The 27,668-nt window shown below is 41.6% G+C and overlaps 1 protein-coding gene across 1 annotated transcript in view; it reads left to right on the top strand.

Moving 5' to 3' along the window:
• Nucleotides 1-27,668, top strand: part of FUT8 (fucosyltransferase 8) — a 282,501-nt gene that overhangs the window by 143,460 nt on the left and 111,373 nt on the right. Inside the window, exons 5-6 of the mRNA XM_065402719.1 lie at nucleotides 858-923; nucleotides 2,545-2,965. Coding sequence (XP_065258791.1) covers nucleotides 2,763-2,965 — 203 coding nt within the window. The 5' untranslated portion in view covers nucleotides 858-923; nucleotides 2,545-2,762. The remainder of the gene's footprint in view (nucleotides 1-857; nucleotides 924-2,544; nucleotides 2,966-27,668) is intronic.

The raw sequence follows: 27,668 nt of genomic DNA, 5'->3' as shown, positions 1-27,668 counted from the left end.
TCCATCTGATAGGCCTCATGGCACCCTCACCATATGTGACACTTTATGTTCACCTTTGGATGAGGTCTTCCACCTTTGTGTAGCTCAGAACTTTACTCCTAATGTGGATGATATGTATGCTTACCTGACAAAGATCCTTGAGTTTCTAGAGTGATGGGAATTGGTGATCACTTGCTCAGAGACGAGGAGCATAGGGGAGGAGAAACTACTTATAAAAAAATATTGACAATGGTTAGGCTGCTGGTGCATTGAGACCATTACCTAGCATGCTGACCAATATTGTCTCATTATTTCTTTATATTCTGTCTATCCTTGTACTCTGTCTGTTGTCTCTTGTCCTATACTTGGATTGTGAACTGCTTGGGGTAGGGACCATCTTTTTGTTCTGGGTTTATACAGAGCCTAGCACAATGGGGTCACGATCCATGACTAGGGCTCCTAGTCACTGCAGTAATAAAAATAATTAATACACTATTGCAGGACTGCTTTAGTAATGTCTTTGCAGCTATGAGGTTTGAAGGACCAGAGCAGAAACTGGACCCTATTGATTCACTCTTCCTCAGGAGGAACAACCAAAAGATTTATGGAAGCATAAATGTCTCCCCAGATGCAATTTGCTTTTTTGCCATGACAAAACAAAATATACATATATATAAAGCTGCCTTAGAAATGTGTAGAAAATTATGGGCTCCTTATGCGCGATTCTGAAATTGTCTTGTTCAAGGAAAACTGATCTGCACGTTGATTTGTCTCACCAAAGACCCCTTAAATAGAAAGGCTGAGAGGGTTACTAGAAACCTTTTTCACTTAAGTGATACTCAGTTGTTAACTACTAACTATTAATCCTGTTTGTCTAGATCTGCCATCTGCTGGTTGTCTGAAACGTAGTAAGATGAAGGTTTTGTGCCACACGCTCAAAAAAGGTGAGAAAGCTCTGTCAGGTTTTGGTGGCAGTTAGTAGTTTTCATGTTACCTTGAATTACATGGGTCTGGAAGCCAGTGCTGTCCACATATCCTTCGTTGCTGGATGAGTATGTAGGTTATTACATGGTAGAAAAAACATTTCTTTCAACTTAGAATGGTGACTTTTCCCTTGAAGTTGGCAGAGCCACAAGGAGACCATCATCGAAGGAAGGTGAAAAAAGAGATTAGTCAGATAAATGTTTGACAGTTTTAGTTTAGATGGTGGATTTGCAGACTTGAAAGGAGGGAAAAAGAAAATTCCCAACTGCATAGGAAATACTGATTCCTGACAATCTGCACAAATGTTCTTTGCAGACAAGGAAGAAATGGTTAGATGATTGCGTGCCTTTCTTATCAATTAGTACTTTAAAATATCAGTTCTGGATACAGCGAGATAAAGGAAATTGTTAGAACCTGGAGGTGATGTGTTTTGCTAAGCAGAAAATTAAGTGAGAGAGGTTTTTAAAAGGTCACTTTGGATAAAATTGTTTTAGTCTTATGTCAAATGTAGTACTTTTAATTTGGTCTTAACAGTTGTATATGTAACTCTTTTATATATAACTTGTATATAAATAAACATGAGTTTTAACAATTTGAACTGGCTTCATAAACTTGGTTTTGTTTGGAGATATGTGGGTATGCATCGTTGCATATGTTTTAGCATTACATGAAGTACTTGTGCATTCTTCACACTATTCAAATACTTAGTTGATTTTCTTTTTTTCTTTCTATTTGGAACCAGAAGGTTTCCTTCTGTGCTTAACTATAGGGTGTTAATTTATTTGAAGTCCCTTTTTTCCCCCCCTCTCCTTTGAAAGTTCAGTGTTTCTTTGTAGAAAACATTTGTGAGTAGTATTGGAAGGCCTAATAATGAAGCTGGATTGTGTTGCAGTTTAAATGAGAAATAAAGATTTGTGATTAATTTTACATTTCCGTACTTGAAGCCAGTGCAGGTTGACCTAGTTAAGGATGAATGCATATGGAGGATAGTTATTTTATAAATTATTGCTTATAGTCTTTGGAGTGCTTGCTGATATAGATGCTGCTTGGCCAATCTACGTGTCAGTAGTGGAGTCTATTATAAAAATGGCAACCCACCTCTTGTGTACTAAGGCAAGTACAATAATGATAGCTAGTAGTGAGAGTTCATAAAAATGAGAAAGGATAGAAGATGAAAAAATAGTATAATTGAAAAATAGGTATGCTTATGTTTCCATTTGAGATAATACAAAATTTACTGCAGAATACCTATTCTGATTTATTGATTAAACCAATGACTTAATCTTTTGTAATGTGTGAAATGGTATTGGACAAATTAGTGATCATTATTATTTTGAAGAGCTGATGATGCTTCACGTTATTTTAGTTCTGGAGCTGATTGTTTTATCACATGGCATATTTCTAATAAACACGGTTTATTTACTGTGAAAACTTAAAAGGTTTTCTTTCTTTAGTTGATGAAGGGGTAGAAATGTTATCTGCCAGTTTTCTTGAATGTATATTTACTTTAATTGCAGTCCAATATATTCCATTATTTATAAATCACATTACTTAATTACACTTGTTTTATTCTTTCTACAGAATATAAAACGAAGAAGCACGTGATACTAAAGCTTTCTACATACATCATAAGGATCTCTCTTAAAGAATTGCTGTAGGACTAACACTGATTATAATTTGTCTTAAGCATAATGTGGTGAAACAGAGGAACAGAAGTTGTCCATCTTTGTGCAGACTAAGGAATTACAATGTTTATTTTGTGAGCTAAAACAGTTTTGCAGTGAACTGAGCATCTGAAAATGCGGCCATGGACTGGTTCCTGGCGTTGGATTATGCTCATCCTCTTTGCCTGGGGGACCTTGCTATTTTATATAGGCGGACACTTGGTACGAGACAATGAACACCCAGATCACTCCAGCCGTGAACTATCCAAGATACTTGCAAAGCTTGAACGTTTAAAACAGCAAAATGAAGACTTAAGGCGGATGGCAGAGTCTCTCAGGTAGGTTTAAAAAAATTATTCAGAAAACCTGTGGGTGATGTCTCAGAAAGTTTTTTGAAGTTTTTTTTATCCCATTGTTTATACACATTTGCAAGATTAAAACAGATTTCATACAAGCATTTTTTTTCTAGTTATTCCTCTATGCACATGGTGGCATGGTTTATTGTGAATGTTCAAAAAATGTAATTGTATGACAGTTACTATACATGATGATGATGTATGGCAGTATCAAGACAAATGTAATCTATCTTAATGCAGACTTTGCCCCAGAAGGACATTTTATAGACTATATATGTAACCCTTCTGCCAGGTGGAGCCAGCAGCAACAAGGGCCAGGTTCAGTATCTTGGGGTTCCTTTTCAACAATACAACACAAAACCATCTTGAGCCCCCACCCAGTGACCTGGGACAATTACACACCACCCCCGGGCGCCTCAAAGAGGAGGGACTCAGCCTGCTCGCCAAGGTGTCTTCATGGCCCCCCCAACACTTAACACAGCTCTCAGGTTTTAGTTTTAGTAAAGGGAAATCATGCCTCACCAATCTACTAGAATTCTTTGTGGGGGTCAACAAGCATGTGGACCAAGGGGATCCAGTGGATATAATGTACTTAGATTTTCAGAAAGCCTTTGACAAGGTCCCTCACCAAAGGCTCGTACGCAAAGTAAGCTGCCACGGGATAAGGGGGAAGGTGCTCTCATGGATTGGTAACTGATTAAAATATAGGAAACAAGGGTAGGTATAAATGGTGAGTTTTCAGAATGGAGAGAGGTAAATAGTGGTGTCCCCCAGGGGTCTGTTCTGCGACCAGACCTATTCAAGATATTCATAAATGATCTGGGAAAAGGGGTAAACAGTGAGGTGGCAAAATTTGCAGATGATACAAAATTACTAAAGATAGTTAAGACACAGGCAGACTACAAAGAGCTACAAAAGTATCTTTCAAAACTGGGTGACTGGGCAACAAAATGGCAGATGAAATTTAATGTTTATAAATGCAAAGTAATGCACATTGGAAAGCATAATCCCAACTATACATATAAAATGATGGGGTCTAAATTAGCTGTTACCACACAAGAAAGAGATCTTGGAATCATTGTGGATAGTTCTCTGAAAACATCCACTCAATGTGCAGCGGCAGTCAAAAAAGCAAACAGAATGCTGGGAATAATTAAGAAAGGGATAGATAATAGGACAGAAAATATCATGTTGCCTGTATATAAATCCATGGTACGCCCACATGTGGAATACTGTGTGCAGATGTGGTTGCCCATCTCAAAAAAGATATATTGGAATTGGAAAAGTTTCAGAAAAGGACAACAAAATGATTAGGGGTATGGAACGGCTTCCGTATGAGGAGAGATTAATAAGACTGGGACTTTTCACCTTGGAAAAGAGACAGCACAGGGGAAATGTGATTGAGGTATATAAAATCATGACTGATGTCGAGAAAGTAGATAAGGAAGTGTTGTTTACTACTTCTCATAAAACAAGAACTAGGGGTCACCAAATGAAATTAATAGGCAGCAGGTTTAAAACAAATAAAAGGAAGTATTTCTTCACACAATGCACAGTCAACCTGTGGAACTCCTTGCCAGAGGATGTTGTGAAGGCCAAGACCATAATAGGGTTCAAAAAAGAACTAGATAAATTCATGGAGGATAGGTCCATAAATGGTTATTAGCCAAGATGGGCAGGAATGGTGTCCCTAGCCTCTGTTTGCCAGAAGGTGGGAATGAGCGACAGGGCGTGAATCACTTGATGATTACCTGTTCTGTTCATTCCGTCTGGCGTACCTGGCACTGGCCACTGTCAGAAGACAAGATACTGGGCTAGATGGACCTTTGGTCTGACCCAGTAGAGCTATTTTTATGTTCTTATGTTCTCAGTGATTTCAGCTCTCAGTGATATCAGCTGTTAGTGTGGGAGCCTCACTGTTGGTGCACACTGGGCAGTCTCTTGCAATAGAGACACTGTCCCAAAGTAGGTCTAATACTTAGACCTAGGTATCAGTGATTTCAGCTCTGCAGCATGTAACAAGACTTTCAATTGAGTCTAAATTAACTCTTTTATTATGCCATGGAGAGAAGAAGGGTCTAATGGTGTCTAGGACCCTTAAACAGGACCCACACCAGCAGGTACAAATACCTATCTCTACCCTCTCTCAACTCATTGGGCTTTGGAACCCATGTCCCCTGCCTAGCGAGTTCTGTTCAGTTGAGGGTGAGTCCCTCAATTGGGGTATGCCAGGTACAATTCTGCTTCCTTCAGTTCACACAACAAGGATAACAACCCTTTATTACTCCTGCCCTAATAACAAGGATACTGGGGATCCAACACCAGGCACAAGTGATCATTTGGGCAAGCAGTCCCATCATGCTGAGCACCTAGGCAGGGTGGGGGTGTCCCTGCAAATGAGATCAGCTTTGAAGTCTTCTTCCACAGCTCACCACTAGATGTCAGGGGAGAGCTCATCCAGACTCTGCTTACATCTATACAGTAGAAAATTAACTTATTTTAAAATGTAGAATGTTAACTATCAGGGCCGGCTCCAGGCACCAGCTAAAGAAGCAGGTGCTTGGGGCGGCCAATACCAAGGGGCGGCACTCTGGCCGTTATTGGGCGGCAGGTCCAGGTCTTCGGCGGCAATTCGGCAGCGGGTCCCTCAGTCCTTCTGGGAGCGAAGGACCTGCCGCCGAATTGCCGCCGAAGGGTGGAGTGGCGCGATCGCGCTGCCGCGGCTTTTTTTTTTTTTTTTTTTCCCCCCTTGGGGCGGCAGAAAACCTGGAGCCGGCCCTGTTAACTATGTTATAACAAAGATGCCTTCTATAAAAGATATTTTTCCAAGCATTTGGATTGCTTGTAATTGACATTGACGAGATGTACTATACTGAAGAAATGTTAGTGTTCACATTTTAGAAAAGTAGCGGAATTCATTTGTAATTTTATTAATCTGTGAACAAATTGTGCATAGCACATAAAGTACGGAGAATTCAATACTTTGGTCATCTTTATGATTGAATGGAACAGTGTGTGCAACATGCTGTCAGCTTTAAAGAAATGAAGTGATATTCCTACCCTTAAGCCCTGTTTATCCCAGGGACATTTTTCAATAATGTCCAGCTGTTACTACCATGTGGAGCAGAATGCTAGTGGAGACTAACTGCTGGCTACCACCATTTTAACATTGTCAGTTAGTGCTGCTTCAAGTAAATCCAATTATTATGGCGATTACAGTAACACCAGTCAATGACATGTCTACACTAGACACCTAGCATTGCTAACCTTGATAGAGCTGAACTGTGGATGGGAAACCTTTGCTTTGTTGCTGAGTTTAAAGAAATACTTTTAAATAGTGCAAAAAATCCTTTTTAGAATTAAACTATCATCTGATATTTTTGCACACCTCTTCACCTTACTGGGCACAGTCAGACCCTATTAATATTAAGAGATTATACAAGCATTGAGGGAGAAATTCCAGTACTTGATAGATAAGTGTTTAGAGTGAAACGGAGGATTTCCCTGCCTCTGGTGAAGTTCTTTCCCCTCACTGAATACTGCTAAACTCGTCCTATGAAGGATAACTTATTATTGAATCACAAAGAATTATGCGATGTAGCTTTTCACCTTTCAAATCTTGCAGATTGTACCAAACAGCATTTGTCATTTCACAATATTTTCCAAAGGAAAGATGCCTCTTTGCACTCCTACAAAAGCATTATCCTCCTGACAATTACATTTCACAGTTACTTTAAATTGGACTATCTACAGTCATCCGAGAATAGTCTATTAATGATCTGTAATATTTTTCTAAACTCTGTTAATGTATGCTGGTAAATAAATTGACTAAATGTTTTAGTATATTTTTGTTGACATAATATTGACATATATTAGGAGTATCTTCCCATTTTAGAGAAAAAGGAAAGACCTTTTTGTCAGCCACATTTTAAATATTGTCTAAACAAGCTTAATGAAATAGGACTTTCTATTAGTCCTATGTTAAAATGTATATATTATAGTAAAGTGCAGTGCCAGAATGAGAATCTGAGAAGAAATAATAATAATAGATTTTAAGGCCAAAAAGGATCAATATATCCATCTAGTCTGAACTCCTGCATAGCACAAGCCATAGAATTTTACTCCGTAATTCCTGCAATGGAGAGAATTATTCATCCCTATCATATAAGTGAATAACTATTGAGCCCAATAACTTGTGCTTTAACCAGAGTTATATTTTAGAAAGACATATAATCTTGATGCAAAGTCTCCAACTGATGATGAATTTATCACTGACCTTGGTAAACCTTCTTTTGATTAACTCACTTAAGAAGTATCAGAGGGGTAGCCGTGTTAGTCTGGATCTGTAAAAGCAGCAAAGAGTCCTGTGGCACCTTATAGACTAACAGACGTATTGGAGCATGAGCTTTCATGGGTGAATACCCACTTCGTCGGATGCATGCTGCTTTCACTTAAGAAGTTATTTCCAATTTGAATTTTTCTAATTTCAGCTTCTATCCATTGGATTTTGTTATTGCTGCTAGATTAAAGGGCCTCCTTATGTCAGATATCTTCTTGCTATGTAGGTATTTATAGACTAATCAAGTAACTGTAATTGCCTATGCACCGATGCTAGTTGCCTTGGCAATAAACAAGAATAACAGGAATTGCTTTTTATGAGCATAAATTTGACCTAGTTGATATTACTGAAAATTGGTGGGGAGATTTGCGTGACCGGGACTCTCAAGAGTTGCGATCTAACAATGATGCCATCTGCACCTGTTTCCGAATTCCCCTTTGATTACTGCCTAGTTTACTTTGCCTACAAATGGAGGGCTATCACAATGGACAAGTGGATACTAGATTTCATGCACTTTGGCTACACCATCAAATTTCTTTCTCCACCTCCTCCAAAACCACCTTCTTGGCTCCTCTTCCAGAACCACTCTTAAGAGGAAATCCGCTGACAGGAGGTGGACTCTCTCCTAGTGTTAGGAGCAAGTTTCACTCAGCATCAAGGGAAAGGGTTTTACTACAACTATTTAATAGTTCCCAGGAAAAAAGGAGGATGGAGATCCGTTCTTGACCTATGACGGCTAAATATTTTTATTCATGAATTACTTTTCCCATGTGGAATTTTATCTTCCAATACAGACTGGCTAACCTAGTGAGACCAGTTTTAAACTAGGGCGGGAGACAAAAGCCTACAGGTAATTCCAAAACATGGAGACCTGGGTGAAGGGTCAGAATCTGGGGAGAACCTGGGCAATCACAGCAGGGCGAAGGAGAGATGAGGCAAAATAGAGGAGAATTCTAATGACTATCTTAGGTATCTGTATACTAACATAAGAAATATGGGGAATAAACAGGAAGAACTAGAAATACTAGTGAGTAATCAATTACGACATAAATGGCATCATAGAAGCTTGGTGGGATAATTCAGATAATTGGAATATTGGTATAGAAGGATACAGCTTGTTCAGGAAGAACAAGCAGGAAAAAAAAGGAAGTGATGCCTTGTATATCAAAGATGTGTACAGTAACTCCTCACTTAAAGTCATCCCGGTTAACGTTGTTTCGTTGTTACGTTGCTGATCAATTAGGGAACATGCTTGTTTAAAGTTGTGCAATGCTCCCTTTGTCCACTGCTTGCAGGAAGAGCAGCCCGTTGCAGCTAGCTGGTGGGGGCTTGTAATCAGGGTGGACTGGCAGCCCCCCTATCAGCTCCCCCTATCAGCTCCCCGCTCCCCTAAGTTCCCTGTGCTGCAGCTGCCCAGCAGGCTAGCAATTGCCGGCATTGAGCTGTCCCTCCCCCACTGCCATGTGCTGCTCCTTCCCTCTGCCTTGGAGCTGCTCCCAGAGACTCCTGCTTTCTGTACGGGGGGAGGGGGGAAGTGGGGGGCTAATGTCAGGGTGTCCCCCTCTCCCCTGCTCCTGCACCCTGCTTACCCCATTTCCATAGAGCAGGGGGTACACATGACAGGGTTCAGGACGGAGGGAGCGTCCAGGCAGCAGCTGCGGTCTCAGCAAGCTGATCTAATTAACACGGCAGTGTAATTAAGACTGGGGTCAGCTACTTAAAGGGGAAATGTGCATCTCTCGCTCTCAGACACACGGTGTGTGTCTCTGTCTGCTATGCTCTCTCCCCTCCCTCCATGCCTGCTGCCTTGTAGAGTGAGGCTACATTAACAACCAGTTAACCCTTGAGGGCTCAGCCAAATGCTAGTTCATCATTTAGCAGTAAGGCATTCCCTGCGAAATATCCCACCTTCTGACTTCACCACCTCAACCCAGCTTCACAATCATCATCGCTGTGAACCAGTATTAAATTGTTTGTTTAAAACTTATATTGTGTGTGTGTGTGTGTGTGTGTGTGTGTATATATATATATATATATATATATATATATATATATATATATATATATATATATATATATATGTCTTTTGTCTGGTGAAAAAATTTCCCCTGGAACCTAACCCCCTCATTTACATTAAATCTTATGGGGAAATTCGATTCGCTTAGCATCGTTTCGCTTAAAGTCGCATTTTTCAGGAACATAACTACAATGTTAAGTGAGGCGTTACTGTACTCTTGCACTGATGTTGTGATAAAAGTGGTAGACAGACCTGTTGAAAGTCTCCGAGTAAGGACAAAAGGGGTAAAAAACAAGGGTAACGTCATGGTAAATGTCTACTATAGATCACCTAAGCAGAAAGAAGAGGAAGATGAGACTTTTTTTTTTAAACAAGGAATAAAATTATCCAAAACATGGTACTTGCTGGTGATGGGGGACTTTAACTACCAAAACATTTGTTGGAAAGTAATACAGGAGGGCACAGATTATCCAACAAGTTCTTGGAGTGCATTGGAGACAAATTTTTATTACAGAGGTGGAGAAAGTGACTAGGGGAGAGGCTATTCTAAATTTCATGCTGATTGAGAATTTGAAGGTGGAAGGCAGTTTGGGTGAAAGTGAGCATGAAATGATAGATTTATGATTAAGGAATGGTAGGAGGGAAAACAGCAGAATAAAGACAATGGACTTCAAGAAAGCAGACTCAGAGAATTGGTAGTTAAAATTCTGTGGGAAACCAGTCTAAGGAAAAAAGTGCAGGAGAATTGGCAGTTTATTAAAGGGACATTATAAGGGGCACAAGCAAACTATCTCAGCATAAATGAGGTAGGATCTGAGGCTAAAATAGGAAAAGAACAAGTTAACGATTACTTAGACAAGTTAGAAATCTTCAAGTCAGCAGGGCCTGATGAAATACTTTCTAGAATACTTAAGGAACTCCATTAGCGATTATCTTTGAGAATTCATAGAGGACGGGCAAGATCCCAAAGGACTGGAAAAGAGCAAATATAGTGCCTATCAATAAATAGGGGAACAAAAACAAGCCAGGGAATTATAAACCAGTCAGCTTAATTTCGCTATCCTGAAAGATAGCCCATAGAGGACAAACCTTAGGACTGGTCCACTGCCTAGTGATTTCAGCTGTGCTGGTGCTGGGTAGGTGTCACCTCTGCATTTTCTCCCGCCACAGTTTTGCCTCTTTGCCATCTCTTGTCACACTGCTGCAGTGCCATCCCTACTCCGGATCTGGTCCAGAGGCTGTGCCACCTAATCCAGCTCTGGTGGTGCTGAATAGGGGGTCTTTAACAGAGTTCACTCAGCTCTGTCATGGTACTCTGCAACTTCAGCAAAGATCCAGCTGTGGAGGGGGATCAGTGGCATATAGAACCCTTGAGCAGAGTGCTTGTCACCAGAGATTAATTAAAACAAGTAGAATGTTCATGCTGAGATCATAATTAATATGCAAATAAAGTCCATCTTATTCTGTTTATTCCTATGCTTCACCAATAGATGGCAGCAGAAAGCTCATTCCATCTACAGCTTCCGACCACAGGCTTACATTTACTTCCAGATAGTTCATAAAGATATTGAATAGTGTTGTGCTAGAACCAATCCCTGTGGGGCCCCATTACAAACACACCCATTCAATTATAATTCCCTGTTGAATACTGCTTTCTGAGATCTGCTAATTAGCTAGTTCTTAATCCATTTAATTTATACTTTATTGAAGGGGTGTAGGGTAAATTTTTAATCAAAATCTTGTGCAGTACTCAGTCAAATGCCTTACAAAATTCAAAATATATTAAACCTATGCGGTTATCTTTTTCACCAGACTTGTAACCTCATCAAAAATGAAATCAGATTTGTTTGGCAAGATCTGTTTTCCATGAAAATTGGCATTAATTATAGGGTTGCCAACCCTCCTGTCCTGAACTCTCCAGGACTTAAAGATTAGTCTTTAATTAAAGATTATGGCATGTGATGAAACCTCCAGGAATATGTCCAACCAAAATTGGCAACCCTAATTAATTACATTCCCATTCTTTAATTTTGTGTTGATTGAATCCTGTATCAGTTTTCCCATTATTTTGGCCTGGACTGACAGGCTAACTGGTCTATAATTACCTGGATCATCTTGCTTGCCCTTTCTGAATATTGGCAGAACTTTAGCACTTTTCCAGTCTTCTTGACTTTCTAAGTCAAGAAGACTTAAATTCTAAGATTTATTAAAAATTAACATCAGTAGGCCAGAGATTTCAGCCATTTCTTTTAGGACTCGAGGATGTAAGTTATCTGGGCCTACTAATTTTAAAATGTTTATTCCTATTAGATGTTATTTAACATCCTCCTTACTCGTGGACTGGAAAGTATCCTCATTCTCATGTGATATTAGTACATCATCTTTTTTCTTATCAAAGACAGGACAAATATTTATCGAACACTTCTGTATTTTCTTCATTATTACTAATTTTACTATCTCCATCTAGTAATGGGACTATACCATTGTTAGTTCTTATGTTCTTGATATACTTAAAAAGCTCCTACTTGTGTCCTTGGCCCTGCCGCCGTGGATTTTTTCCATGGTGTCTTTACCTACTTTTACCAATTTTATACATTCAGTAAATGTGAATGTGTTGATTTCTGTCTACTTCCCTTTTTTTCCATTCGTTATGTATTATAGTTGTCCTTTTTTGTGATTATAAAATTGTGACTTTTTAGCCATCTAATAAACTCTTCTTAAACACCTCCCAATTTTCATTCAGATTTTGTCTCTAAATTTTTCCTCCCTATTAATTTCACTTAGTTTTCTTCAGCTTTGGGAAAGTTAGCCCTTTTGAAGCACCAAGTGTGTACATTTCTGGTTAGGACTCCCTATGTTTGCCCATAATGGGGCCATGATAACTGGTCCCTCAGCAACCACCAGCTTCCAGTCTGGTGATCAGCTAATGCAATCCACGCCTTCTCCCCAGGCTTGATTTCTTGTAGGTTTCCCAATTCAGGGCTCCTCACTGCACACTCCAGGTCTTTTCTGCTTCAGATCCAATATCCCTGTGTCAAGACAGCTCTGCTCTGAGGTTCTATTTCTGCCTTTTTTGTTCCCTAAAGCATTGATACTGATGGCAGGTTTTGTGGGGCAGGATTGACAATTCACATTTCTAGGACTGACCATTTATCCCTTCCTGACCTGGACAAGTGTATAGTTTGTCTTCCTCATCAATGTCAATCAGATAGTTAATTGTATATATTTTGCGAGCTAATCATAGCATGTGCCAGACTATCTAATGTGACTTCAAATATCTGTATAATTAGGTCAGATAACCAATCTGTTGTAAGAACGTCTTTTGAAGAAAAGGCATATAGACTAGAGTTGGAAAGTCCAGAAGTCTGAAGCTGTCATTTTTAGATTAAAGACACTAATTTTGAAGGCAACTCCCTAGCCTATTGACATTTTTCCTAATGCTTCTGAGAGTATTATACATTTAGGAAAAGTATCCTAAAATGTTTAATTTTTTTCTGAGAGTAGGAAGGGAAAGTGGGATTGAAAGAATTAGAAGTACTGTAATTATATTTCTTCTGGTCCTTTCAACAGTATTATGTGTAGAAGAAACCATTAGCCTTACCGAAGGAACAGTATTCTTTCTCCATGTATGAACTCTGAAATATAGCCTCTCTATCTGATATTGGTCAAAGCTAGAATTCACTACTTTCATCCATTGATTGCCACTGAAATATATCAATGTTAATTATAAACATAAAAATATTTTTTCTTCCCTCTTGCAAACTATTAGACCTCAATTTATGGGGTTTTAGTCTTGTGACGGATGGCTAGCCATGATGATAGTACTGTCCTTTCCTGTCAGTAACTCATAGCATTTAAAATTACACAAAAATAACATTTTCCTTTGTTTCTTTGCTTCTCAATACAATACCTTGATATACCTAAACTATTTCCATTTCACTGTGTCTAAAATAGATTATAATCTTGCAAGTACTCTGAGGACACTATCTATATTCTTCTTTTCTTTATCCTCCCGCAACCTTAGATGCCCAGGGTATCCATCAGTTTCCGCCACTTATTTTAGTCTTTTGTTAGTCTGTTTAGGCTTCTGAATGTCATGTTGATGGATTTGGTTTCTTTCTCTTTGTGAAATGTTTCTCTAGGTTGCCTTTTTTTCCTCTTTCCAGATGGTATCCATATTATCACTTGATGTGGAAGTGATGTTGGTAGCATCTTTAAAGTGTATCCTAAATGTCTATCGTCATATTCTTACAATGTTTGATGCTATAGGTTGGTTTGCTCTCCTTAGAATTTCTGATGTTGCAAGAAATTCTGAAGTGAACACTGAAGATCTTTTGCAGGAATTTACTTCGGAATGAGTTGTTCTTATCAGTTTCTGTTGTAGAGTTCCATGACTCTGCTCCATAAAAAGAAGACACATGATGCTGGTGTTAAAATTTTATATATTTGTGTAAATGTCAGTAATGTTACTTTTCAGGTTGATGAAAGTGGTTTATTTGTTGCTTGACATCTAGCATGGTGCAACGATCATTGCACATCTCACTCCCTAAATAGGTAAAATGACTTACTTCTAGTGTTTCTCTGTCTACTCTCATAGTTGCTTTGGGGATATTGATAGCCATATATATTTGTCTCCCCCTTATTGATGAACAAACCAACTTGTTTTGCTATGATTGCAAAAAGCTGGGTCTTTCATCCATTAAGCCATGTATTGAACTAAGCAGGACAATGTCATCAGGAAAAACAAGGTAAACCAATTGTTCATTTGTCCATTAAAATCCCTCAGTTGTCTTCTGTGGCCTTCTTCTATCCAGATTAGTGGCACAAAAATTTGGCAAAACCTTTCTATAGCTATCAGAGCAGATTCCCACTTCTATAGCTACATTTAATTCCTTCAAGTCCCCTGCTGGGGTTTCTTAAGATTCCCAGTCAGCACAGGCTGGTGTAGCTGGCTCCTGTGTCTCCCTCCCACAACACTCAATTCAGGGGTCAGGGAGGGTCAGGAGATGTACCCAGAGCTTGCTGTGCTCTGGCTATCCCCAACCAACATAAGGATCTCTGGAGACCCAGACTCATTTGTCTCAAGTTAGAGCTGCCTCCACGTTGCTCTTATCTGCATTAAAGCATCTGCCATGGACTAGTGTAGAATTGATTAGTGGAACTGAAAAATGAGTTAGGTTCAAGGAGGGACCTAGTTTGATGTGGCATCTGAATAATTTCAGACTCTTTGTGGGAAGAAAAGGACAAGTTCAAGATTTATTTACTGTCTGGGAATGAATGCACAATTGTGGTCCTATATGTAAAAGTGTGAGATATGTCACTCTTGTGGCAACCAACAGCAGGGCTCTCTCATGCTACATGAGCTTCTTATCAGGGTGTGAAAGGCGATTGCAGTGAATTTATTTACCCTCAAGGAAAAACAGTATCTTGTGACATTATATTACTATTCCAATTTCTGGAATACTCTGCCTGATATGAGAGTTAGGAAAGTGATTAGCAAATGAAAGACTTTGCAAGATATGGGGTTCTGGACACTGTATTTGCTAACAATAGACCCCAACTTGTTTCTGAAGAATTCAGAAAATTTTCTCATCATTGGTAGTTTGACCATCACACTTCCTTTCCAGCATTCCCATGAAGCAATGGGAATGTGGAGTCACCGGTGAAAACATCAGAGACTACTATAAAAAATGGTATCCTTACCATTACTGGTGCACAAGAATGTGATGTCACAGGGATGCCTGTGTATTCCAGTACAGCTTCTGATGATGAGATGTCGAACGAAAACCCTGCTGCTGCTGAGGAGAAATCTACTGCAGCCTGAAGTAGTGGGGCACTGCAGAATTGAGATGGTTTATGTCACATCTAAGAGCTATTTACACCTTTGACCCCTTTGTGTCTGAATGTAATCCCTTGAGGTGACAGGTCTTTTGCTTTCACCTTTCTCAGGGTAGAATCCCATGATTCTCCTGCTCTCCAGGGCGCAGCAGAGAGTTTACCAAACATTTGCTCAGTGTGCCTGACTGGATTCATCTCCCCTGCAAGACTTCCCTTCGACAGCTGTGCCCAGTGCATGAATCACATAAAACAGACTATTTTGTATGGGATGGAAAATTTATTGTTTTTAATTTGTTTAAAAAACAGGAAGGCTGTAGTCTGAGTAGAACTGGAGAAAGACAGTCAGACGTCAGGAGGGATCTAATTTAGTGTGGCACCAGATGCTGAAAAAAGGAAACCAGGACAGGGCTGCTAACGTACTAGTTATTTTTTACTACAACTGCCTATCTGCTGCATCCATTAATACCAATGAAAAAGCAGAGCAACAGAACCAGGTAAACTTACTTGACTTCCTGGCAGCCCCCACGGCTCTGCTGTTCCCCAGTAGCATGCATTCACATTTAATATATTTGTTATAACTTTTGATTTCTCTTTTATGCTAGAGACCAGATGTGGGGCATTTTCAAGACTATAGTGGGGAGGAGAAAAAAAGGGTGGTTACTCCTGAAGAATGCAGGAGGCATCTCTTGGTCAACCAGTTAAATATAACAAATAACTAAGAAGCCATCAATGTGACATGGGCTTTCAGTATCTCACATCTTTCTCTAAATAGAATAAGTAATATTCAAAACAATTGTCCTAGAATACATTGTTTATATTTTTGATAATTTATGCTGATCTTTAACTAAAATAAGGCAGTAGCCAAGAGTCAGTGGATGCAGCATCTATATTTGAAAGAGACTGTTTTACCTGGGACCATCGATTAAACAAAAAATACCTCCCAATTTCAGAGATGTCTAAATTAGAATTAGGGAGAGAGGACTATTGTTATACAAAATAACGTCTGGGTCTAGACATTATTTATTTTTAGATCACAGTGATCAGTGATAGAAGGGGCTATAACTACTATTCCTAAAACCCCCCAAAATGCTGTACCTTCACAGTAAAAAGTGGTGTATTTTTACATTAAGATAGCTAACTCAGGTTAGCTAACTGGATATAAAATCCTAGAGGATACAAGGAACAGTTGTTTTTACCTTGATGTAGCTCGTCAATGTCAGCTATACCTGGGGTTTGCTACAATGAGGTAATAACTAGGGCTGTCAATTAATAACAGTTAAATCATGTGATTAACTCAAAAAAATTAATTGTGATTAATTGCAGTTTTAATCGCACTGTTAAACAATAGTAGAAGACCAATTGAAAGTGTATGAAGTGAATTGAAAAATATTTTTTGTCATTTTTACAGTGCAAATATTTGTAATAAAAAATAATATAAAGTGAGCACTGTACACTTTGTAATTGAAATCAATATATTTGAAAATGTAGAAAACATCCAAAAATAATTAAATAAATGATATTCTATTATTGTTTAACAGTGTGATTAATAGTGATTACTTTTTTTTAATCACTTGACAGCCCCAGTAAAAACCAGTTTTTTGTTCTCATGATGATTTTACACTGAAAGTGCCAACTGGAATTAGCTCTCTCCATGTAAAAAAACACCTATTTTTGCAGTGAAGACCTAGCATGAGTTTAGATCTTGTCTTCACAGGAAATTTATACCTGTTTAAGCTAAGGTATAAATTGAAACCATTATACAAAGGGCAGGTCTACACTTACTTCCTGGTCCGGCTGTAAGCAATCGATCTTCTGGGATCGATTTATCGCGTCTTGTCTAGACGCGATAAATCGATCCCGGATCGATCCCGGAAGTGCTCGCCGTCGACGTCGGTACTCCAGCTTGGCGAGAGGAGTACGCGGCATCGACGGGGGAGCCTGCCTGCCGTGTCTGGACCCGCGGTAAGTTCGAACTAAGGTACTTCGAATTCAGCTACGTTATTAACGTAGCTGAATTTGCGTACCTTAGTTCGAAGTGGGGGGTTAGTGTGGACCAGGCCTTATAGTGGTATAATTCCCCATGAGGACACTTATATTCAGGTATGAGTGGGGTTTTTTTCAGTTTAGCTAAGTTTGTTTTTGCAAGAGGTTTAAGCTAAACCACACAGACAGACACACACACAAATACCACCCTTATTTCACAGCAGAGTGTCCATGTGGCAAGTTACAGTAGTGTTAACGGTATCCACAGTGGTGAGGCATGGCTCCACCACATGTCCTTAGCATGAGGAGCTCTTGGCTGTGCCTGCTGTGGACCAGCTTCCTGAAACCACCAGTTTCTAGCAACACAATCACCTTCCAAGTCTCAGCTGGCGATAGGCACTCACTAACCCCTGAGTCTTCGGAGCATTCCCTGTAGTGTCCAGTCTCTTATCCATTGGACACTCACAGAATTACCAGGCCTGCTGTTCCAAAGGAACAGTACACACAGCTTGTAAGATTCAACTCACAATCACCAATTTGTTTAACACAGTGGCACTAATAATGAAAACAAAAATAAGTTTATTATTAAAGAACAGAGATTTAAGTAATAGTGAGTAAGAATATTGGAAACAAATGGTTACATACAAAACAGAGTCATAACTAAAGAGTTACCCTACTGTCTAAAGACGATTTTCTCACCCAAAGCTCTCCCCAGTGCTTTCATAGAATCATAGACTTTAAGGTCAGAAGGGACCATTATGATCATCTAGCCTGACCTCCTGCACAACGCAGGCCAGAGAATCTCACCCTCCTACTCCTGAGCTATTGAAGTCCTCAATAACCCCTAACCTATGTCTGAGCTATTGAAGTCCTCAAATCATGGTTTAAAGACTTCAGGGTGCAGAGAATCCTCCAGCAAGTGACCCGTGCCCCACGCTACAGAGGAAGGCGAAAAAACCCCAGGGCCTCTGCCAATCTGCCCTGGACCTGGAGGAAAATTCCTTCCCGACCCCAAATATGGCGATCAGCTAAACCCTGAGTATGTGGGCAAGACTCACCAGCCAAACACCCAGGAAAGAATTCTCTGTAGTAACTCAGATCCCACCCCATCTAACATCCCATCACAGGCCATTGGGCATATTTACTGCTAATAGTCAAAGATCAATTAATTGCCAAAATTAGGCTATCCCATCATACCATCCTCTCCATAAACTTATCTAGCTTCGAGACTAAGCTTGATATGTCTTTTGCCCCCACAGCTCCCCTTGGAAGGCTGTTCCAGAACTTCACTTCTCTGATGGTTAGAAACCTTCGTCTAATTTCAAGTCTAAACTTCCTGATGGCCAGTTAATATCCATTTGTTCTTGTGTCCACATTGCTACTGAGCTTAAATAATTCCTCTCCCTCCTTGGTATTTATTCCTCTGATCTATTTATAGAGAGCAATCATATCTCCCCTCAGCCTTCTTTTGGTTAGGCTAAACAAGCCAAGCTCTTTGAGGGTATGTCTACACTACGAAATTAGGTCCATTTTATAGAAGTTGATTTTTAGAAATCGATTTTATACAGTCGATTGCGTATGTCCACACTAAGTGCATTAAGTCAGCGGAGTGCGTCCTCACTACTGTGGCTAGCATCGACTTATGGAGCGGTGCACTGTGGGTAGCTATCCCACAGTTCCCACAGTCAACACCGCCCATTGGAATTCTGGGTTAAGCTCCCAATGCCTGATGGAGCAAAAACATTGTCGCGGGTGGTTTTGGGTACATGTCGTCAGTCTCGCCTCCCTCTGTGAAAGCAATGGCAGACAATCGTTTTGCGCCTTTTTTCCGCGCAGACGCCATACCACGGCAAGCGTGCAGCCCGCTCAGCTCAGTTCACCGACACCGCTGCTGTTGTGTCCTGGGTGCTGCTGGCCGCAGACAGTGCAGTAGGTCTGCAAACCATCATCATACACCGCTTCCGCTGCAACTCTGCTCTGCTGCTCTTGCATCGATAGCGAATTTCTCCATGTTTTCTGTCATGGGCTCCCGGGTACGTATGTTCTTCCTTGGGAAACGTGCGTGGTGCTAACCATCGACCTCCAATGCTTCTGCTGCAACTCTGCTCTCCTGCAGACGCCATACCACGGCAAGCATGGAGCCCGCTCAGCTCACCGCTGGTGCTGTGAGCATTGTAAACACCTCGCTCATTATCCTGCAGTATGTGAAGAACCTGCAAAAGCAGGCAAGGAGGCGACGACAGCGCGATCACGATAGTGATGAGGACATGGACACAGACTTCTCTCAAAGCACGGGCCCTGGCAGTTTGGACATCATGGTGGTAATGGGGCAGGTTCATGCCTTGGAACGCCAATTCTGGGCCCGGGAAACAAGCACAGACTAGTGTTGCAGGTCTGGGATGATTCCCAGTGGCTGCAAAACTTTCGAGTGCGTAAGGGCACTTTCATGGAACTTTGTGACTTGCTTTCCCCTGCCCTGAAGCGTAAGAATACCAAGATGAGAGCAGCCCTCCCAGTTGAGAAGCGAGTGGCGATAGCCCTCTGGAAGCTTGCAACGCCAGACAGCTACCGGTCAGTCGGGAATCAATTTGGAGTGGGTAAATCTACTGTGGGGGCTGCTGTGATCCAAGTAGCCAATGCAATCACTGAGCTGCTGCTATCCAGGGTAGTGACTCTGGGAAATGTGCAGGTCATAGTGGATGGCTTTGCTGCAATGGGGTTCCCTAACTGTGGTGGGGCGATAGACAGAATGCATATCCTTATCTTGGGACCGGACCACCTTGGCAGCCAGTATGTAAACCACAAGGGGTACTTTTCAATGGTGCTGCAAGCACTGGTGGAGCACAAGGGACGTTTCACCGATATCAACGTGGGATGGCTGGGATGACGCTCGCATCTTCAGGAACTTTGGTCTGTTTGAACAGCTGCAGGAAGGAACTTACTTCCCAGACCAGAAAATTACTGTTGGGGATGTTGAAATGCCTATAGTTATCCTTGGGGACCCAGCCTACCCCTTAATGCCATGAAGCCATACACAGGCACCCTGGACAGTAGTAAGGAGCAGTTCAACTATAGGCTGAGCAAGTGCAGAATGGCGGTAGAATGTGCATTTGGACATTTAAAAGCTCGCTGGCACAGTTTACTGACTAGGTTAGACCTCAGCGAAACCAATATTCCCGTTGTTATTGCTGCTTGCTGTGTGCTCCACTATATCTGTGAGAGTAAGGGGGAGACGTTTATGGCAGGGTGCAAGGTTGAGGCAAATTGCCTGGTGGCCGATTACGCGCAGCCAGACACCAGGGCGATTAGAAGAGCACAGCTGGGCGCCCTGCACATCAGAGAAGCTTTGAAAACCAGTTTCATGACTGGCCAGGCTACGGTGTGACAGTTTTTTGTTTCTCCTTGATGAAAACCCGCCCCCTTGGTTGACTCTACTTCCCTGTAAGCCAACCGACCTCCCCCCTTCGATCACCACTTTCAGAGGCAATAAAGTCATTATTGTTTCCAAATCATGCATTCTTTATTAATTCATCACACAAATAGGGGGAAAACTCGCAAGGTAGCGGGAGGGGTGGGTGAGGAGGGAAGCACCGGGTGGAGTGGTGGATGAGGGGAAGAGGGAAGGACAAAGCCACACTACAATTCAAAACTTATTGAATGCCAGCCTTCTGTTGCTTGGGCAATCCTCTGGGATGGAGTGGCTGGGTGCCCATAGCCTCCTGCCCCGCGTTCTTGGGTATCTGGGTGAGGAGGATGTGGAACTTGGAGAGGAGGGCAGGCGGTTATACAAGGGCTGCAATGGCGGTCTGTGCTCCTTCTGCCTTTCCTACAGCTCCACCAGACGCCTGAGCATGTCAGTTTGCTCCCCCATTAGCCTCAGCATTGCCTCCTGCCTCCTCTCAGCGTGCTCCTCCCTCCTCTCATCGCGTTCATTTAACGCTTTCCTGGACTCTGCCATTGTTTGCCTCCATGCATACTGTTGAGCTCTTTCAGTGGGGAGGACTGCATGAGCTCTGAAAACATCTCATCGCGCGTGCGTTTTTTTCGCCTTCTAATCTGCGCTAGCCTCTGGGACGGAGATGATAGGGGGAGCGTAGAAACATTTGCAGCTGCGGGAGGAAAAAAAGGGAGAGTAGTATTTAAAAAGATACATTTTAGAGAACGAATGGAAGACTATTTCACACTGAATCAAGCGATTCATATTACATAGCACATGTGCTTTTGCTACAAGGTCGCATTTTGCCTCTTACATTGAGTGCCTGCCGATTTGGTGTGAGACATCACACACGCTCGGCTGGGCAACAGAATTCGGCTTGCAGGCAGCCGTGGTAAGGCAAAGGGTTTCGGTTTCTTCAACCTTCATAACATGTGGGAACGGTTTCAAACAGCAGCACCCTCCTTTTCCATACCAAGCAAAGCCCGTTGGGTTGGCGATTTAAAAGGAGGGGCTGCGGTTTTAGGGTAAATGTGCAGCACAATCCAAACCCTCCCCCCAACCCAATTCTCTGGGATGATCGCTTCACACACACACACCCCATCACGTGGCTAGTATCAGGGAAGATCCCGGTCAGCCATGAACGGGCCTCCCCCCACCGCATGGCTAACAGGGGGGATGATTCATTTTCAGCCAAAGGCAAACAGCCAAAGCCCAGGCCCATTCGCTGCAAGGTTTTGTTCTGCAATGATTCTAGACTACTTGGTACTGGCTTGGCCTGGGGTAAATTAATCATTAAACATGCTTGCTTTTAAACCCTGTATTATATTTACAAAGGTACACTCACCAGAGGTTCCTTCTCCAGCTTCATGGTCCGGGAGCCCGCCTCGGGAGGGTTGGGAGGGTATTGGCTCCAGGGTGATGAACAGCTCCTGGCTGTCGGGGAGAAAGGATTTTCCGCTTGCCTGCTGTGCGCTATCCTCAACCACCACCTCCTCCTCATCTTCAAACTCCTCATCCCTGTTGCATGAGACTCCCCTCTTGCAGGTGTCCGTGGACAGTGTTGGGGCAGTGATGGGGCCACCCCCAGAATTGCATGCAGCTCATCATAGAACCGGCATGTATGGGGCTCTGACCCGGAGCGACCATTTGCATCCTTTGTTTTTTGGTAGGCTTGCCTCAGCTCCTTAACTTTCACGCGGCACTGCTGTTTGTTCCTGTTGTAGCCTCTGTTCATCATGCCCTTGGAGATTTTGGCAAATATATTGGCATTTCGTCTTTTGGAACGGAGTTCTGCCTGCATTCTTCTCCCCATACAGTGATCAGATCCAGGACCTCCCATTCGATCCATTCTGGAGCTCTTTTGCGATTCTGGGACTCCATGCTCACCTGTGCTGATGAGCTCTGCATGGTCACCTGTGTTGATCAGCTCGCCACGCTCGCCAAACAGGAAATGAAATTCAAAAGTTCCCGGGGCTTTTCCTGTCTACCTGGCCAGTGCATCTGAGTTGAGAGTGCTGTCCAGAGCGGTCACAATGGAGCACTCTGGGATAGCTCCCGGAGGCCAATACCGTCAAATTGCATCCACACTACCCCAAATTTGACCCAGCAAGGTCGATTTTAGCGCTAAACCCCTCACCACGGAGGAGTACAGAAATCGATTTTAAGAGCCCTTTAAATCGACAAAACAGGCTTGGTTGTGTGGACGGGTGCAGAGTTAAATTGACCTAACGCTGCTAAATTCGACCTAAACTCGTAGTGTAGACCAGGGCTGAGTCTCCTTTCATAAGACAGGTTTTCCATTCCTCGGATCATCCTAGTAGCCCTTCTCTGTACCTGTTCCAGTTTGAATTCATCCTTCTTAAACATAGGAGACCCGAACTGCACACAGTATTCCAGATGAGGTCTCACCAGTGCCTTGTATAAGGGTACTAACACCTCCTTATCTCTACTGGAAATACCTCGCCTGATGGATCCCAAGACCGCATTAGCTTTTTTCACGGCCATATCACATTGGCGGCTCGTAGTCATCCTGTGATCAACCAATACTCCGAGGCCCTTCTCCTCCTCTGTTACTTCCAACTGATGCATCCCCAGTTTATAACAACAATTCTTGTTATTAATCCCTAAATGCATGACCTTGCACTTTTCACTATTAAATTTCATCCTATTACTATTACTCCAGTTTACAAGGTCATCCAGATCTTCCTGTATGATATCCCGGTCCTTCTCTGTATTGGCAATACCTCCCAGCTTTGTGTCATCTGCAAACTTTATTAGCACATTCCCACTTTTTGTGCCAAGGTCAGTAATAAAAAGATAAAATAAGATTGGTCCCAAAACCGATCCCTGAGGAACTCCACTAGTAACCTCCTTCCAGCCTGACAGTTCACCTTTCATTATGACCCGCTGTAATCTCCCCTTTAACCAGTTCCTTGTCCCTCCTTTCAATTTTCATATTGATCCCCATCTTTTCCAATTTAGCTAATAATTCCCCATGTGGAACCGTATCAGATGCCTTACTGAAATCAAGGTAAATTAGATCCACTGCATTACCTTTGTCTAAAAAGTCTGTTACCTTCTCAAAGAAGGAGATCAGGTTGGTTTTGCACGATCTATCTTTTGTAAAAACATGTTGTATTTTGTCCCAATTACCATTGACCTCAATGTCCTTAACTACTTTCTCCTTCAAATTTTTTTCCAAGACCTTGCATACTACAGATGTCCAACTAACAGGCCTGTAGTTACCCGGATCACTTTTTTTTCCTTTCTTAAAAATAGGAACTATGTTAGCAATTCTCCAGGCATACGGTACAACCCCTGAGTTTACAGATTCATTAAAAATTCTTGCTAATGGGCTTGCAATTTCATGTGCCAGTTCCTTTAATATTCTTGGATGAAGATTATCTGGGCCCCCTGATTTAGTCCCATTAAGCTGTTCGAGTTTGGCTTCTACCTCGGATGTGGTAATATCTACTTCCATATCCTCATTCCCATTTGTCATCCTACCATTGTCCCTCATTAGTCTCATTAAAGATTGAGGCAAAGTATTTGTTTAGATATTGGGCCATGCCTAGATTATCCTTAACCTCCACTCTATCCTCAGTGTTTAGCGGTCCCACTTCTTCTTTCTTTCTTTTCATCTTATTTATATGGCTATTGAACCTTTTACTATTGGTTTTAATTCCCTTTGCAAGGTCCAACTCTACATGGCTTTTGGCCTTTCTCACTTTATCCCTACATGTTCTGACCTCAATAAGGTAGCTTTCCTTGCTGATCCCTCCCATCTTCCACTCCTTGTAGGCTTTCTGCTTTTTCTTAATCACCTCTCTGAGATGCTTGCTCATCCAGCTTGGTCTACAATTCCTACCTATGAATTTTTCCCCCTTTCTTGGGATGCAGGCTTCTGATAGTTTCTGCAACTTTGACTTGAAGTAATTCCAGGCCACCTCCACCTTTAGCTCCACAAGTTCTTCAGTCCAATCCACTTCCCTAACTAATTTCCTTAATTTTGTAAAGTTAGCCCTTTTGAAATCAAAAACCCTAGTCACAGATCTATTTCTGTTTATCCTTCCATTTAGTTTAAACTGAATTAGCTCATGATCGCTCAAACCAAGATTGTCCCCTACAACCATTTCTGCTATGAGGGCCTCACTACTCACCAAAACCAAATCTAAAATGGCATCCTCTCTTGTTGGTTCAGCAATTACTTTGTGAAGGAATCCATCAGCTATGGCATCCAGGAAAATCTGAGCCCTATTATTATTACTAGCACTTGTCCTCCAGGCTATATCTGGGAAGTTAGTCTCCCATGATCACACAATTCCTATTAGTATTTACTTCATTAAAAACATTAAAGAGGTCTCTATCCATATCAAAATCAGATCCCGGTGGTCTATAGCACACCCCAAGAACCATCCCGGGGGAGGCTCTAGTAGCTTTCTTCCCCAATGTGATTTTTGCCCAGACTGACTGTCTTATCCATTCCATCACTTCTTATTCCTTTACAGTCTACCTCCTCATTGATATACAATGCTACTTCACCACCTTTGCCTTTATTTCTGTCTTTCCTAAACAGCACATACCCTTCAATACCTGTACTCCAGTCATGACCACTATTCCACCATGTTTCTGTGATCCCTATAATATCTGGTTTCACTTCCTGCACCAGTAACTCTAGTTCCTCCATTTTGTTACCTAGGCTCCTCGCATTGGTGTAGAAACATCTTAATTTTTGCTGTTTGGCTTCGCTCATATTCTTTACCCGATTAGGCCCAAATCTGGTTGAGACCCCTCTTTCGTGAAGAAAACGTGCTGTCCGTTTACTTCCCAGGTGAAGGATGACAGGGTATTTTGTGTCCTTCAAATATAATGGAGCAAATCTTTGATGTGCACCTCAAGATATGGTTTTCTCCCCCACCCTTGCATCTTCCTGTTACTTTTCTGTTGGAAGTTTTTACAATCCTTCATTAGCATTCAGATTAGACTGATGAGATTAGACCATTGTGAACCATACAATACTTAGTTTACATGTAAACAACCAGACAGATTAACATTTCTTGTCTGACAGAAAAACCTGTTTTTCAACTTTGCTGGTGACTAGACCCTACACCCAAACCTAAAGAACATAATGTGCAGTGTATATATATAACTCCTTGCATAACATTCAGACATGAGTTCACAATCATTGATGACTAGTGTGACACCATTTTTATTTTGAGACGTCACATGATATTCTTTGCTGAACTAGAATGTATATGCCAGACTGAGGAGACCGCTGTAACTCCTATGAACCCCTTTGCAAGGTAGCATTATGGGATTCTTGGGTCACAACTGGTATAACTATGTCTGTTTAACTATACATTATAACTAGTAAAACTTTCTTGTGTAGACAAGCCCTTAGTCAGGAGGATTGTGAATTTGTGGGAGGAGGGTTCCAGGGGTTGTAGATGATTCAGTATTGTATTCAGCTGTGCCATTCACGATAGTGAGGGGTGGGGGAAGGTGACATGATTACATTTGTCTAGTTGCCACAATTTTTTTTGATAGTCTGGCATTCTGTGGAAAATCTGTCTCTCCTTGTATTGTGCTTAGCACAGTTGCTATTTAAAAAAAAAATTCAATTCATATTTTTCTTCTGTCATTTTCTGTCACTGTCCTCTCTTTGTTCGTTCTCATTTTTCTTTTTCGTGTGTGTGTGTGTGTGTGTGTGAGAGAGAGAGAGAGAGAGAGAGAGAGAGAGAGAGAGTAGGGTGACCAGATAGAAAGTGTGAAAAATCGGGACAGGGGATGGGGGGTAATAGGCACCTATATAAGAAAAAGCCCCAAATATTGGGACTGTCCCTATAAAATTGGGACATCTGGTCACCCTAACTGAGAGAGGCTTCTTTATTTTTTTCAGAGTAGCATCCGTGTTAGTCTGTATCCGCAAAAAGAACAGGAGTACTTGTGGCACCTTAGAGACTAACAAATTTATTATAGCATAAGCTTTCGTGGGCTACTGCCCACTTCTTCGGATGCATTCTTCGTGCTGTAGCCCACGAAAGCTTATGCTCTAATAAATTTGTTAGTCTCTAAGGTGCCACAAGTACTCCTGTTCTTTATTTTTATATTTCACATCCCCTTCTTATTCTCCAGTTCACTGGTTGAATGCTAAAGCAATAGTATGATATAGTCATATGGAAATACATTGTAGCCTAAAAGATAACACAGAATAACAATGTACAAAACAGTATTTCTATAGCCCTTTTGATTTTCTGACCTTAGGTCCTATAAGGCTCCTGGATAATATTCTGCAGAATCATAGCAGCTTATCTTGGTGATTTGGTAGTGTCAAATAGATATAATTTAATTTATTTCATACATCTGTTAAGGTCTGAAGGTAACTTGGTTACCATGGGGTGAGAGGTAAGTTCTTGTCAAGGAGTTTTGAAAGTATTTAAAAGCTAGGAAGCAAAGAGTAGATATCAGAGGCTAATTCTCAATATGAAAAGAGATTGGTGGTGATTGGAACGAGAAAGTATACATTTGGATACCGAAGAAAACTGAGGCTTAGTGCTGGTAGTTATCCCTATATTTAGATTACCTAACATTTTCCATTATAAAGGGTTCTTGTGACCTTTTCTTTGAGAAACCTGGACACTTCCATTATTTGCAGAAGGTCTTTGATATTCAGAAGGAAGAAACCTTTGAGGCTATAGCAGTAACATTTCTTTGTCCTGTGAAATTCTATGCAAATTTAGCTGAGTTGTAAAAGCAGCAGCCACTGGGAATGCTGGGAACTGTCACAGCAGCTGTAAGTGGATGGGGGGGAGAAAGGAGAGTGATGAGAGCCAGGGTGGGCTTTCCCCTAACAAACCCCACCTCATTCTCTCCAGATGCGGCATGAGACCCCAGCATACAGGCCCCTCCCCCCCATCCTAGGGCACCATATGGGACAGAAGCTCCCTCCTCTACTAGTGAGGTGAGGAGAGAGAAAGCAGGTTTGCTTCTATTCCTCCTTTCCTTTCCCCTCCCTGTCCCAGTACCTGGCACCAGTTATTTATTTCCCCCTCTGAAGGCACCACATGGGGCA

The sequence above is a fragment of the Emys orbicularis genome, chromosome 4 (assembly GCF_028017835.1).
Source record: "Emys orbicularis isolate rEmyOrb1 chromosome 4, rEmyOrb1.hap1, whole genome shotgun sequence".
Classification (NCBI taxonomy): domain Eukaryota; kingdom Metazoa; phylum Chordata; order Testudines; family Emydidae; genus Emys; species Emys orbicularis.
This window is presented reverse-complemented; position numbering and strand designations above follow the sequence as displayed.